This window comes from Delphinus delphis, chromosome 10, assembly GCF_949987515.2.
Source record: "Delphinus delphis chromosome 10, mDelDel1.2, whole genome shotgun sequence".
Lineage (NCBI taxonomy): Eukaryota > Metazoa > Chordata > Mammalia > Artiodactyla > Delphinidae > Delphinus > Delphinus delphis.
In genome coordinates, this window is record NC_082692.2 from 101,381,281 (window position 1) to 101,397,083 (window position 15,803).

At 55.3% G+C, this 15,803-nt stretch overlaps 1 protein-coding gene across 1 annotated transcript in view; it reads left to right on the forward strand.

Moving 5' to 3' along the window:
• Window positions 1-15,803, forward strand: part of NUP210 (nucleoporin 210) — a 99,018-nt gene that overhangs the window by 26,735 nt on the left and 56,480 nt on the right. Inside the window, exons 7-13 of the mRNA XM_060023129.1 lie at window positions 3,338-3,496; window positions 4,051-4,119; window positions 5,627-5,733; window positions 6,654-6,794; window positions 7,686-7,823; window positions 8,789-8,944; window positions 10,439-10,637. Of these exons, the coding sequence (XP_059879112.1) occupies window positions 3,338-3,496; window positions 4,051-4,119; window positions 5,627-5,733; window positions 6,654-6,794; window positions 7,686-7,823; window positions 8,789-8,944; window positions 10,439-10,637 (969 nt within the window). The remainder of the gene's footprint in view (window positions 1-3,337; window positions 3,497-4,050; window positions 4,120-5,626; window positions 5,734-6,653; window positions 6,795-7,685; window positions 7,824-8,788; window positions 8,945-10,438; window positions 10,638-15,803) is intronic.

The following is a 15,803-nucleotide window of genomic DNA, read 5'->3' on the forward strand; positions in this document are numbered from 1 at the left end:
TTCTCAGAAATACCATCTCCACCAGAGCACTGTCTTGAACACATTGTGGCCTGATGGAGACAGTCTGGAACATCTGACCGTCATGAGAGTTTCCTAGGTGTTGTGCTTTTCACACTATGACTCAGCGACTCTGTGAGGTGGGTTGCATTAATACCCTGTTTTACGGACGAAGAAACCAAGGCACAGAATGCCTGATAGTCACAAAGCTGTCGGGTCCTTGGCCTTAATCAGTCCTGCAGGGTCGTGTGGTGCTGGGCCCCAGAGGAGCACAGGAAGGGCTTTCTGTTCTCCCAGGGCAGGGCCGGTGGCCCCTTTGTGAGGGCAGATGAGGGCGGGGAGCTGTGCCCCCACCAGGGAGGTTAGAGGGGATTTAATAAAGAGGGATTCTGAGCTTACCCTTTGGTGCATGGCCCAGATGGACAGCACATGCCAAGACACCCAGAGAACTTTGGGGTTTGCTCACTGACCTACGGTAGAAGTCAAAGAATGGGGCACATGAAAGATACCCCTGGACAGGAAGTAGTTAAGCTGCCTCTCTTGCATCTGTGTGGTAATGAGATGGAAAACGCCTCCAGAAATAAACACACCTACGTGACTCATGGTAACGGGTGCCACAGGGCTGGAGTGGATTCCAGACAGATGCTCTAGGGGAGCAGATGGGGGAGGAGCCTGCAAAGGTCCACCGGGAACACGACATCGGGTGGAAGCTCACTGTCCATTTGTTTTGATGGGTTGTGTTGTTTTGTTTTGTTTTTTAATTGAGATACAGTTCCCATCACTGTCATTTTTAACTGGCTGCTAGACAGGAAAGTCAGGGCATGACATCATTACAGGGAACATGAATTTTGGCAAGCCCCTGTCTTGCACGGCATCCCGCAGAAGGTTCAGAGAGTTACAGGTGAGAGGGCAGTTACCCCAAATTAGTTCTTCACATTTTCTTTCAGTCTTTCTTCCTTAAACATGTAATGTTCCTTCTTGCCTTCCATATTTTTATTTCCCGACGTCTGCCTGCCTTCTGTTAAGTAGGGGCTTCCTTTCTCTCGGGCCCGTTTACGGAGCCCCTACTCTGTACTGCGGGCACTGCTGGGGGGCTGCAGTGGTCAGGGGGCTGCCCGGGTTCCTCCCGCCTGGAGCTCCAGTGGTGACCTGCAGACACCCCCGCCAGTGGGGCAGGCAAGGGAAGAGAGGGGCCTGGAGGAGGGGTGTCTGTGAGGCCATGGGCAGCGTTCCCAGCGCAGAGGGGGCACAGCCTTCTGCCCTTGCTGCTCGCTGCCTGGTGCTGGCGCTGTAGATGTGCCCGGCCCAGTAACCAGCCTATTAGACCGAACAAGACGTGGGGAGGACGAGCTGGCTGAGGGAGTCGATGTCTGAAAAGAACTCGGGTGACGGGAATGCTGGAAATTACTGGGATAAATTGTGCTGAGGTTGGAAAAGGGACGGGTGTGGGACAGGGGTTCCTGCGTCCAAGCCTCAGCTGGTAAAGGACCCATCGCACCCTGAGCCGTGGCCTCCCAGGGCGAGTGCATGCTGGGCTGCCTGATGGGCTGGGCTCGGAGGCAGGGCAGTGGGCTCCTTGTCATTCTGGGCTCGGAGCCTCCGCCCCCGGAGCTCCATGGTCCTCCCTGGACCCTGCATGGGGTGGGAGTGGGGGTTCTGACAATCAGAAGCACATCTGGGGGGTCAGCCAGGGTCAGGAGGGGTCAGAGACCGGGTCTCCTAGGAGAACTTGGGCCTCCTGGCCATGGAAGGGCAACCTACAGGATGACCCGTTACCCTCAGCGGGTGATAGCAGGGCTGGATTGGGGCCCCAGGAGCAGCCTTCCTCTGCCTGTGGACAGACGGGGACCTTTCACATCCACAAAGCCTTCCTTGTTCAGTGCCTCTGAGAAGTAGTGAGGTCCTGCAATACAAGAGGTGTTGAAGGGCTTCCCTGGTGGCGCAGTGGTTGAGAGTCCGCCTGCCGATGCAGGGGACACGGGCTCGTGCCCCGGTCCAGGAAGATCCCACATGCCGTGGAGCGGCTGGGCCCGTGAGCCATGGCCGCTGAGCCTGCGCATCTGGAGCCTGTGCTCCGCAACGGGAGAGGCCACAATGGTGAGAGGCCCGCGTACCGCAAAAAACAAAAAAGAGGTGTTGAAGGGGTCCGCCAGACAGGCCCTTCTCTTTATCGCCTTCGGGCTTTGTACATAGGGTTACATCACGTGGTGCAAGGTGCGTCCAGAGTCGGTCTGTTTATTTCCTGAAAGGGCCTTTTTCATTTGCAGAATGTTACACAAGGGAGGACGCTAGTGCTTCCTGAAGCAGCACCGAGTAATGCTGCTCTCTGAGCAGTGCCGTTACCTTATTATTTTATTATGACGTGTGTCCTTGATGCACTGCTGCTGTGTTTTGATCCCTGGGTACATCGTCTACAAGTCTCAACCCAGCATGGCTGGGCTTCCCCATTAGAGACCAGGAAGTGGGTTGTGTGGACTGGAAGGGCTTCTCAGTTCCAGCAAGTGCCTGTGGAAATGCAGAGTGCTGGCTGCCCCCCCCGACACCCCTCCTCCCCCATCCCCCGAGTTTGGTTCAGCATGGGGCCAGTTATTTGCAGTTTCCCAGGTGATGCTGGTGGCCCAGGGAACACACTTTGAGAACCCTCTGTTCCAGGGCACATTCTTGGGGACTTATTGGAACACACAACAGATACCCTGGGACAAGAGGTGGGCAAGTTGCCCCCCTTTCAGAATTCCTGGGAGTTTGGAAGGATGTTCTAGCTGAAACTCCTCCAGGATCCTTGTCCTGGGCGCCTCCCATGGCAGTCCCTGCCTGGCACCCCAGTGGTGAGCAGGGAAGCTGTCTGTGGTCCTGCATCCTGTCCCTGTCTCATGCAAGAGGGCTGGAACGGGGCCACATACGCAGGCACAGCGAGTGGGTTATTTGGAAACCCCCAAAGGACGCCTAGGTCCAGTGAGCCCCACCCTGGGCCCCTCGATGCAGAAGCCGACTTCACTTGCTTCCGTGATGAACAGGAAAGGGTCTGATGTCGGTATCCGGCCAGCAGCTGGCAGTTTGAGTCACAGGCTGTGCTTAATTTTAAAAAAGAAAGGTGCTCGTGGCATCCACAAAAAAGTGATTGCCTCTGAAAATTCATGGAGAGTGTCAGCTTTGTCCACAGCCATGGAGAATACTATTAAAATTTAAAGCACTGAAAAAAAATGAAGCGAAAAAATCAAGCAGCTGTACTGACAGCAGGGTCCAGGGATTGGGGTGGGGGAAGGAGGCGACACTGACTTTTAACATTTCCTGTTTTTGCTCTCTCTCCCCTCTCTGTTCTGCTTTGTTTCTGGGTGACCAGAACTCTCAATGCCCTCCGATCAGTACGAGCTACAGCTTCAGAACAACGTCTGGGGCCCCGAGGGAGACCCGGGCCGGCCCGTGGCGGTCTTGGCCCAGGACACATCGTTGGTCACCGCAGTGCAGCTGGGACAGAGCAACCTGGTCCTCGGCCACAGGAGTATCCTTTTCCCGGGCAGCGCGCACGCATCTGCGTGTCTTGCACAGGAGATGTGCTGTTTGGAAGTCAAGTCACTTTTCTCCCTGAAAGCTTGGCGAGGCTAAAAATAGCCCCGTTTTCCCTCAAGGTCTGAAAATCAGAAAGGACCAAAATCTCACCCCAGCTGAGCGGAATCGCTCACCTCTGGGGAGACTTGCTTTAGAGGTTTTGAGGTGAGGGGTGGTGGCCGGAGAGGAGCCCCAACCCCGCCTCTGGAACCTTCTCTGGTCTCATCTGAGGGGCCTGGCCGAGGCTGTTTCCGTGTGGGTTGTCATGTGTCCCCAACTTGTTTGCATGCCCCGGGTGGTCGCCAGGGTCCTTGCAGAGGTCCCCCTTTTGGAGTGGAGGAAGTGCCCTGTGGCCACTGAGTCTGGAAACGGCCTGTGCTGTGTGTGGCCTCAGGCCGGGACCTTCCCATCCCCTCTTCTCCTCACGTGATGTTGATGATAACGAAGCTGTGGGAGCCAAACCGACGCCTGCCAGCTGGTTTATTTGTTCCTTAATTCAGAATCCAGGTATCCGCATGCAGGGCGCTTCCCGGTTACCCAATAGCACCATCTACGTGGTGGAACCCGGGTACCTGGGTGAGTGGGCATCCTGGCTCGTTTGTGATCACAGGAGTTAAAAAGTCACATAAAAGTAACAGCCCCCCAGGAAATGCTTCACTCTGGCCAGCTCTGCCAGCGGGGAGGCTGGGGACATCAGTGCCACCCTGCCCTTTCTGGGGCTGCCCCCCCCCAGCCCTTCCCCTGTCTGTGCACAGAAGAAGCAGAGGGTAGACCAAGGTCGGCTGGTGGCCAGCTCTGCAGGGAGAGAAACAGGATAGGGTAGAGTGGGGGAGGGCTGTGTCTTCTGGTTTTATACCAGGGCTCTGCCCAGACCTCACCATGGCTATGGACGTTTGGAAGATGCCTTGGTGGAAGAGAGGGCGAGGCTTGAGGCCGAGACAGGAAGGGAGGAGTCCACAGCCCTGGAGGACCTGGACGGGCACAGCCAGGGCCCAGGAGCTGCCGTAGAGACAACCCCTGGAAAGATGTCTGGACACACGTGTTACCTGGGCCTGAGCCGCCTCTCCTGTTGGTGGTTCGGGTGAGAGAGCTGTTGGCTGATACCCAGCAGCCCCCTGGTCCTCTTGTTGGCTGCTGAGTGAGGCTGCTGTTGGGTGAGACCCACGCTGACACGTAGTGACCTTGGGCAGGGTGGCCCTGTGTGTCTTGGGAGCGCCGTCTGCTCAGAACCCTTGGTACCTTCCGTCTGTCTGGCACATGCGGGGCACTGGAGTCTGGAGGAGGGAAGTGGGGGCCTTGTGCTTGGTTTTGCAGGGAGAGACCACTGCAAACAGATGGTGACAGGACAGTGGTAAAGAGTTAGTAAACGTGAGTGCAGCGGAAGGGCTTCTGGGAGATGGTGCTTGAGGCAGGCGTTTTCTCAGAAGCTGCTCTTGTGCGGGTTCACTATCCTGGCAGAGGCACAGCTCAGGCGATGGTGTGGAGGTGGGCAGCACGTGGCGTTGCAGGGGTCAGCCAGCAGCTGGCGGCATCGTGTGTGGGAACAGAGCTGGAGGCCTGGGAGGGCAGGGCCGGCTCACAGGGAGAGCGCGCAGAGTGTAGACCTACGGTGGATTCAGGGTATGGACTCACGGTGGATTCAGGGTGTAGACCTACTGTGCACTCAGAGCGTAGACCTACTGTGGGTTCAGAGTGCAGACTCACTGTGGATTCAGAGCATAGATCTACTATAGATTCAGAGCTCAGACTCACAGTGGACTCAGAGTGTAGACCTACTGTGGATTCAGAGTGTAGTCTCACTGTGGGTCAGAGCCACCGTGGATAGGGTCAAGTGTGAATGGGCCCTGGGGCAGCCGGTGGGGAATGTTTGGTCCTGGTGCATCTGAGGTCAGCTCAGGTTCTGAGGGCTCAGGCCTGATATAGGCATTAGATCTCACCGTCACGCACAGCTGGTTCCTCCCCGGAGGAGTGCAGAGGAGCGGCCTTGGGGCCTCGGTGCTGACCAGGCCTAGTGCCATCCTCTCCCTCAGCCACAGGCCCCTGTGGCTTCAGCGCTGAGGCTCTGTGCGTGCCTGTTTTGTAGGGTTCACAGTCCACCCTGGTGGCAGGTGGGTGCTCGAGACCGGCCGCCTGTACGAAATCACCGTCGAAGTGCTTGACAAGTCCGGCAACAAGGTCTACCTGTCGGATGTGAGTCCCCCTTCGGGCCTGATGGAGTTGGGGGGTGGGGTGCGTCTCCTGGAGCAGCTGCCCAACGAGCAGCCCCCAAACACAGGGGGCCCTGAGCAGGCAGGCTGAGTTGCGGTGCTTCCTAGCGGTGCGGCTGGGTCCATGGAAGACAGTGTTGTGGGACCCCTCGGGCGTCTCAAGAGCCTGTCAGCCTGTGCGTCTGCACCAGGGGCCCCGCTTCCTACAGGGCTGGAGCTGGGAGAGGAGGCCCCTGGCAGCAGGGTCACAAAGGCAGTGCCGCGGAGGTGGCGTCTGCCCACTGCCCTCCTGCCCCTCCTCATTAGCCCGGGGACCTCACAGCACTGCAGAGCCTCAGGGCCAGGAATACCCGCAACCTGTCCGGAAGGCCCCTTGACTGAGGCCAAGCTCAGTAGCTTCCTGGCTCTGGAAAGAGCATCACAAATGGGCAGGTGGAAAGCAGTCTCGGCCGTGTTTGGTCCTTTGTGAGAAATTCCCAGGATCATGAGAATCTCCGGACCTTCCTTGTGGGGTCTGAGGTTTCGAGGAGGGGGCGAGGTTCCCCTTCAGCCTCTCTGCCGAAGCCACTGCCTTCCTTGTGTTACTAGACAAAGACTCGGTCGATCACCATTTTGGGTGAAATTAGCTCTGAGGGCTTTTGATGTCCTTTTCTGTATTTGGTGGTTTCCTTGTTGGGACCGCAGGGTCTGAGAGCCAACAGTAGCCTTCGGGCTCGGAGCGCCAGGTCCTCGGGCCACGAGGGGAGGGCAGCCTGGGAGGGGTCAGAGGTCAGAGGCCAGAGCACTCAGAGCTCAGATCCAGGGCCTGGCTGCTGTTTTGGGGCCACACGGCTTCTTTCCTGCGTCCCAACGTCCCTGAGTTGTCCTTGGAAGCTCATCTCACCTTCCCGCCTCACCTTCCAGAACATCCACATCGAAACCACGCTCCCTGCAGAGTTCTTTGAGGTTCTGGCTTCTTCCCAGAACGGGTCGTACCATCACGTCAGGGCGACAAAGAGAGGCCAGACGGCCATCGAGGCCGCCCTCACCTCCGTGGTGGACCAGGCAAGTTGGCGCCTCCCTCGGCCCCCCCAGCCCCCCCGGGACCTACGCAGATGGAAATGTCAAACCAGGCTGGACATGAGCCCGGGGGAGTCGGGACCCCAAGTGTGCACTGCTGTCGTCGGCACCACGGGGGTCCCTCCTGCTCTGGGCTCACAGTGGTGTCTGGGGGTGGGGGGTTTGGCCTTTGCCTGTCCCCTGTCCCTGTGCTGGGCCAGAGCCCCTCTCCCTCTGCCCTTTGCTGGCCCCTGTAAAAGTGAGCCTGCACCTCTGGGCCTGGGGGTGGAATCCCTCGCCGGGAGCAGTGTTGGGCCCGTGTGTCCAGCCATGCACTGACCAGGACCCACGAGCATCTCTTTGGCTGTTTTGGGTGCTTGGATTCTTCAAAGTTTTAAAATTTCCCCCTGTATTTAAAAGGCCAGTCGGTTTCGGTGGGAGCAGATTTTACTGATTGGAAGCTTGGCGTGGGTGTTCTTATCTTCCTACCCCACACAAACCTCTCCCGGACCTGGCAGCGGCAGAAACGGCCTGTGAACCAGGCAGAGATTCCTACCAAAGGGAGACTCCTACCGCTTCCGTTCTGGAGGATTTGGGCGAGTTGCTGTCACGCCCCATGACTAGATTTCCCCATCCGTAAACTGGGGATAACCACGTCCATCCCGTCAGGGGTGCTGTGAGGATGCAGTCAAGCAGCATTTATTGGAATGGCTGTTGAGAGCCACCAAACGCCGTCTCCATGGAGATGGAGAAGGCCGCAGGGTACCTGGCATCTTCCTTCCCACTCCCCCACAACTGAAAAATCTACCTGGGGACCAGTCCCCAGGGAGGGGCGGGGCCCTGCTTGAGTGCTGACCTGGTTGTCATGGTGGCATACGGCACCCTCCCCCCCTGCAGGATGGAGGTGTCCACACGTTGCGGGTGCCTGTGTGGAACCAGCAGGAGGTGGAAATCCATGTCCCCATCACACTCTATCCAAGCATCTTGACGTTTCCCTGGCAACCAAAGACGGGCGCCTATCAGTACACGATAAAGGTAACCGTGAGACCCCATCTGGGTGCATTCCTTTGGGTGTCTCCATGGGGTTGGGGTTTTACGTCCATTCTGTTTCTACTATAATTACCTTCTAGTGGTCGGGAGAGAATTCAAAATCAGAGTCTTTATGCTTTCTGTTTTGTCTGAGGTTTCTATCACAGCAGTGTATTTTGGTAATTAGGAAAAAACCTTGAAAAATAGTAAAGAAAGCATGATAAAGAACGTCCTGAACGTGGATTTAACTTCCACACATGTTTCTTTTTGTAAAACATTTTTGTTTTCTGGAAACAGTGTAAAGATCTTTAGAGAAAAATTTGGAATTCGAGGGGAAAGCGTCTTCAACTCTGTCACATCTAAGGTGTTCTTGGTCTTTGTTGTTCACGTGCGCACCTGGCGTTAGTGGCAGGGACCGATGCCCGTCGGGGCTAGAGCCCATGTGGCCTGCCCCGTCCCATCAGTTTTTGCTGTCTCACGGCAGTGAGGACAGGTGTCCTGTGTCGGTACTGGGACCCACTGCCTCTTCACTCAGGTGTGTCACCTTCTTGGCCCCTCTAGGGTCCTGGGATGGTGGCCCCTGGTCTGGAAGCCTCTGGACTGTCCTTGACTTCATGGCAGATGACTCGAAGCGGGCAGGGGTCTATGTCAGGAGTGGGCTGGGAAGCCGAGTCCCGCACGCGGCTCTGGGGCGCGGGTCTTCCCATTCCAGCCTGAGCTCGGGAGGTGCCCCTGGGTCCTGGGGCCACCGTCATGGGCATTTGCATACGCGCGTGTAAGCCACAAGGTCCCCAGAATATGAGGACCAGAAAGAGACAGGGTGGGGAGAGCGAGGGGCAGAGGCAGCGCCAGCCAGACGTTGGCTGATGCCACATGTCACCAGGTGGTGGCGCGATGCCGACTGCGTGTGAGAGAGAGAGGGACCAAGGGACGGGCAGGTGGGCTGACCTGATGATGGTTTCCCTCCCCAGGCCCACGGTGGGAGTGGGAACTTCAGCTGGTCTTCCTCGAGCTCTGTGGTTGCCACGGTCACCGTCAAGGGCGTGATGACCACAGGCAGTGACACTGGACTCAGTGTGATCCAGGCACATGATGTGCAGAACCCGCTACATTTCGGTGAGATGAAGGTAAGACCTTGGGCCAGGTCGGCTGCGGGGAGGCTCGGGTGGTGGTCTGCAGCCACCGTCTTAACCAGCCTCAGGCTTAATTCAGAAACACCCTTTCGCCCTCGGTCTTGCACTTGGCTTTGGTGGTGATGGTGAGGGCATCGGGTGTCAGGTCCAGCCCTGCCCCTGAGCTCATGGCCAATTCAGGGACATGGTCGTCCCATCCCACACCAGGCAGGGATGGAACCAGCCGGGTTTCTGGAAGGGAGACCAGAGGACACAGAGACACGAGGTATTCAAAGGAGTCATTCTAGAAGATACCCCCAACCTGAAGCTATGAATCTCCAAGTTGGAAGGGCCACTGGGCGTTGGGTTGTAAATTCACAGTGAAGGGAAAGCTCCCAGACCCCAAGAGACTGGCCCCATTCCTTTCCTCTGACTCCTGTTCAGGTCCAAGTCGGGAGTCCCTGCACGGGGCCCCTACACCTGGTTTCGTCCCAAGTGACGTGGGACCAACTCAGCAAAGGCTGAAGGTGGGAGTGGCCACCTGCAGTCGAGCCTCTGCCAGCCCCACCTGGTGGCCTCCGGACCCCAGCTCTTTCCTGACCGACTGACCCTGATCTCAGCCTGTTTTATTACCTCATTTAGGGCTGACATGAAAGCTCCTTGTGCAGCGCATCATCCCCAACCTTCTCCTACACTGTTCGGGACATTGATGTACAGGTTTTTCTCCTCTTTTCATTTCGATCCACACGCACCTACCTAAAGGTCCATGTAACTCGTGTAAGGAGGGTTGTAACTGAGACCCCTTAACTGCAGCACAATTGTCAAGTATTTGGATAATCTGTGACCAGGTTGCCCCCTCCCTTGCCCCCCAGCTTCTTTATCGCAGTAAACGTGCCCCTCTCACCTGGCTGCTCAGCCCAGAGCCTGAGGACAGTTCCTGAGCATGTGTAGTGGTCAGAACCTGGCTTCCAGGGCCGCCGCCTGGTCCAGACACCACCGTGCTCCAGCCGGCCAGGCTCTTAACCTCCCGGGCCAGGTTCCTCATCAGGCAGACAGGTTGATAATAGAACCTTCTTAACAAGGAAGCTGAGAGGATGGGATGAGTTCATTCTGTTCTTGGAACAGAGCCTGGCGTGTGAAAAGTTTGTGTGGTGTAAGTATTAGTGTTGTTGTTGGTGATGCCCCTCTCACCCTGCACACTCACCTTCCTCATGTTCATCCAATGTGCTGAGCCGTGTGTGCCTCAGGACCTTTGCACGGACCGTCTCGTCTTCCCAGACCTTGTCATGGCTCCCAGGTCTGAGCTTCTACAGCACCCTTCCAGGGAGGCCTTCCCTGACGGCTCTGTCCTGAAGGTCTCCCTGCCCCCAGTACACACCATCGTGTTCCCCAAGCTCAGGCTTCTCACCGATGGGTCCTCAGTGCTCATACACAGCGTCTCAGGAAAGCTGAGCAGCGGCTCTTCCTCCTCCGAGGAGCCTGCCAACCATGCACGCCCCTGTCCTCCAGGTGTACGTGATTGAGCCCAGCGGCATGGAGTTCGCCCCGTGCCCCGTGGAGGCCAGCATGGGCCAGAGCCTGGAGCTGCCCCTGAGGATCCACGGCCTCATGCCCGGTGGGGCTGACGAGGTGGTCACGCTGAGCGACTGCTCCCACTTCGACTTGGCGGTGGAGATGGAGAACCAGGGCGTGTTCCAGCCGCTCCCAGGTAAAGCAGCGCTGTGAGCAGCTGCCGGACGGTGGGGTCGGGGCCGACGGCCTGGGTTCTCAGCGTGGGCTGCCCCAGATTCCTAATTCAGGGGCTGAACCAGCAGCAAGGTCATAGCCTGAGAAATGGCATTTGTCCCCTTGTCCACCATCAGCAGTGGTCTGGTCTGGATCTTACTGCCATGTGGTTGCATGTCACTCGGCTTCCTGAGCCTCAGTTTCCACATCTCTAAAACGGGTGTCATCCGAAGTAGAGGCGCATGTCACCATGCCCGTCGCGGTGCCTGGAATGTGACAGGTGCTCAGGATACACTGTCAATAGTGGTTCTGACGGGTTACAGAATTATGACACCTTAGTGACTGCACGGTCCATCCCTCCAGGGCCATCGAAGCCAAGCACCCCCTGCAGGGCTGGGCAGTGATATCGGTGGTGATGGTGGCAGCTATGCTCAGCCACCGTCTTATAGGGTGTCAACCCTTCCGGGCGTGGTGTGTGCACTTGGCGTGCGTGACCTCACCAGGCGTCACAGCCACCGTGGGAGGAGGGGCTGTGGTTGGGTCACGTGTCAGACGAAGAGACTGAGGCTGCGTCGCGCTGCCCAAGGTCCCGTGAGGTTCCCGGGCCACAAGGGATATGGAGCTGGGTGTGTCTGACACTGACCCTGGATCCTTAGTCCCCCGGGAAGCAGGGCCTCCCAGGGGAGTCAACCCAGGGAGTGCCCTCCGATTGCAGATGACGAAAACCAAGGACTGATGGGGAGTACGCTCTGGGCAGGGTTAGAGTGGGCGGGGAGCAGCGTTCGCAGGCACACCCGTGGGGTGTGTGTGCACAGTGGCCTGGCGTGGCGGAACCTGTCGAATCCGGAATCACGGGGGGCTTGGGGGGGCGTGGACCTCAGGGGCCAGAAGTGGGGGCCACCGCTGGTTTTGGAGCAGAGGAGTGAGCACGTGATGCTGGCAGAGTTCAGGAGGCTTGACAGCAGAGGTGTTTGTAGGCTCGCCTGTGGGACCGAGCGGCTTTCCACGCCGCCACCGTGGTCGTCGGCACTCACAGAGCCGTTTGAGCGTGAAGCTGCTTGGACGTCACAGAACGTCCCTGGACATCATCGCATTCACATCCTTCCCTGGAGGTGCTGCTGCATCCTCTCTGACTGTCCAGGAGAAACTGGGCTTTATGGACTGTGTCCCCAGTGAGGCCACTGTTTAGGGTGGAAGCAAACATCAGTGTGGGAAAGAGAGGCCCACCAATGGCAGGAGAGGAGCCTGCTGCTTGCACCGGCCCTCACGCGCGTCCTGGAGGGGCGTCCACAGGCTGCAGCCAGGAGGTCCCCGGAATAAAGGATAGTGGACAGGGTTTGGGTTCCACAGTCCTAGGTCCCAGCTCTGCATTTGTCAGAATTCCTGGCGTGCTCTCCTCCAGCTCTGTGCGTTTCACCTGTGTAAATTTGACCTTAAGAGAAAAAGAACCCTAAAGAAATACTGACCTGCAGGTAATTATGTGTGTGCGAAAGCGTTTGGGATGAAGTGTACTGATGCCTGCGGCTCATTTTTTTGTTTTTTCTTTAAGATATTTTTGATGTGGACCATTTTTTAAAGTCTTTATTCAATTTGTTACAATATTGCTTCTGTTTTATGTTTTGTTTTTTTGCCCGTGAGGCATGTGGGATCTTAGCTCCCCGACCAAGGATCGAACCCGCACCCCCTGAATTGGAAGGCGAAGTCTCAACCACTGGACTGCCAGGGAAGCCCCACGGCTCACTTTTCGAGGCATAAGAAAGTGGAATGGACTGATGGATGGGGAGGTGGTGGATAGATATGCAGCAGAGAAACGAACAAATGGTAGCTGCAGAATCTAGGGGACAGGTCTGCGGAGCTTCACAGCATGATTTCTTTCTAAATGTTTGGAAAGAAAACTAAAATTCCACCAGAATGGCATTTTTTAAACGGGTAGAAAATACCAAGTATTGGCAGGGATGCAGCGCAGCTGTGAGTAGCAGTGTGACTCGACCCAGCCATTTGGGGAAGGATAGTTGGCAGAAGTGACGAAAGCTGAACATAGGTGCTGAGGACCGGAGGTGAGATCCTGCACTCCTTGGGACACACCTGACAGAAATGCGGAAATACGCCCCCCAGAGAAACACCACACGTGCTCAGAGCAGCACGATGCATCCCTCATGGCCCCACGTGGCCCCACATGGCCCCGGGAGCGTCGCCAGGCTCCTGGCTCCGCGTCCTCTTGCTCTGCATTTAAATGCGGTCCGTCCTTCCTCCACCGTCCAAAAGGGGTCACACTGGGCTCACGTTGCTGTGACGCTTCTTGCCCGGCAGCCTGAAACGTAGATGCTTTCTGATAAAGTTTGAGAATCTCCCAGCCACCCGCTGCCGGTTCTGGCTGCCAGAGGGCGAGGCGGGGGTCCCAGCGTCAGGGTGCCCAGGAGGGTCCCGCCCTGGGGGCGTGCGGCTTTCTCTGAGGCTCCAGTGTGGCAGCTGGTGCTGTGAGAGGAGGGGAGGCCCCGGGCCCCGCCGCAGGGCTGGGCTGGAGGTGGTGGTCCTCGCCTCTAGGCTGGCTGGGGGACCGGCGGGCTCTCTAGCCTCTGCCCTGACTCCTGGCACTCCTCAGGCCGCCCACTTTGTCCCCGTACAGCTGCGTGGGGACGCAAGGCTCCTCTGCCCGTGAACTCACGCTGGGGCCCAAGTCTGCAGCTGTCGTGTCCATCTCATCCTCAGAGAGGAGATATCCTGGCTCAGGTCCCAGGCTCGATCCCCTCCTGGTGGCCGTGCTGCAGGGCAGAGACCAGCTGCCCATGTGCCCCGGGCCTCCGTGTGTCCTGCGGCCTGTAAATGGTCCAACAGGTCTCCTCCGGTCAGTCACCTCAGATAACTTTATGATGTTGGGTGATTTCAAACCTTCATGCTGTGCACTTCATGGAAAAGTGCCTGGAGGCTGGAGGAGCTCTGCTGAGTTTCCTTAACGACCCTGATGGCCATCTGGGCCAATGTCACCTTGGCGAAGCTACCTCGGCCAGTGGTCCTGAGGAGCCTGGAACAGTCCACACGAGCCTCCTTGTCAGCAGGGAGGCCTCAGTGAGGCCCTGCACCATGGTGACCTGCTAACTACACTAAGTGACAATATTAACTAACAACGCTAACTATACTTACTGTGCTAATAATAATACTACCTACACTAACTATACCAACAATTCTAACTGTACTAAAAATACAAAAAAAAAATTCAGATAAAATGAGAAAAAGAACAAAGAAACTAAAGAAAAATAAAAGAGTAGAGAAAAAAGAACAAATAAACAAAAAAGCGGTAAAAAGCAAAAAACAAGCCAACTGTGGGTCCAATGCCATCAGGTCACCAAAGGCAGCTTCCTGGGCTATAAAGACCCAAAACCTGGGCCCAGCAGGGACTTCTATAGGTTTTCTGTGAATACATCACAGTGGCACCTATGAGGTCAGAGCAAGAAACGGACCAGTCACAGCTGGGGATAAACCACAGTGGTTTTCTCACTAATCGGTCTCAAGACCCCTTTATTCTTTAACAAACAAACAAACAACCAAAAAAACAAAACAAAAACAAACAAAAAAAGGACCCAAAGAGCTTTCTGTTTATGTGGGTTATTCAAGATTGATATTTACTTTATTCGAAATGAAAACTGTAGGATAATCCAGTGGCCTTTTCATTTGTAGCTTGAAAATCTGTAATAATTTTTGGCTTCTAAAGACCTCATAACATAGACACTTGAAATATTAAATTCTGTTTCCTTAAACTCTGGTCTCAGAATAATACTACAACTCAACTGACATCACGACACTACAGGAAAATATTCTGTTACATAAGACATGGTAATGTAAGTATCTTTATTAAATTTTTGTTATTATGTCGAGTACATAGTATTTGAAAACCTGGGATGTTGAGGGGCGATTCCAGACTTCCCCTTGTGGAGCTCACAATCCAACTAACCCACACAGAGGAACCAATGAGAATAGAATTTAAATGGGAATTCATTGGCCCCAAATTTTCCTCTGTGCTCTGTATTTTTTTGAAAAAGCCTTACTGGCACAAGGATAGAGGCAAGAAAATAACAGGAGGAATATTTAGTCTCTTTGGGAGTTAAAGGAAACTACTATTAAAGGGCTTTTAAAACAACCCAAAGACACCTACTTACCTACAAAGAATTGATGTTCTAATTACAAATGATTATTATCTGTTCCAGCGGCTCACCGAGCAGTCCAATAAGACAAAGTGAACAATTTTGCTGGTCTGGAACATACTGGAGTCTGGAAACAATTGATCTAGGGATTAAAAGAGGAAAACACAAATGCCTTCTGTTTGCCTAGCTCTCTGCGATGATTCCTTAACAAGTAACTCAGCAAGAACTGCTTGGCTTGAGCAAAGCTAGACCTGGAATCCAGGTGTTCTCTGTGTGGTCCTTCCTACTACACCTGTGGGCCGTCCCTGCGCAATTAAAGAGCGCTTCTTCACAAAAAAAAAAAAAAAAAAAAGGAATTCATTTACTATCAATTCTAAGAACTGTCGGCTCCAGGAAGTTATGCATATGAAGAAACTGCATGGAAGACGAGTAGAGACCTGGCCTGGGTGTGAAGGTACATTGTTAGCATCTGTAGAGCTGAGAGGAAGTTAGGTTTTTTTTTGTTTTGTTTTGTTTTTTTGTGGTATGCAGGCCTCTCACTGTTGTGGCCTCTCCCGTTGCAAAGCACAGGCTCCGGACGCGCAGGCTCAGCGGCCGTGGCTCACGGGCCCAGCCGCTCTGCGGCATGTGGGATCTTCCCGGACTGGGGCACGAAACCGTGTCTCCTGCATCGGCAGGCGGACTCTCAACCACCGTGCCACCAGGGAAGCCCGAGAAAGTTAGTTTTCATCTGATTTTCTCCAGTAAGATCAGGAGATTTCTCATCAGAAACCTTGGAGGCCGGATGGCGTGGGCTTGATGTATTCAAAATGTTGAAGGAAAAAAGCTGTCAACCAAGAATCCTATATCTGGCAAAACTGTCCTTCAAAACTGAGGGAGAGATTTAGACCTTCCCAGATCAACCAAAGCTGAGCGACCTTTACCACCAGACCTGGCTGCAACGAGGGGCATCCTTCAGGTTTAAATGAAGGACAAAGCCCTGTGAAGAAATTAAGTAAATACACAGATGA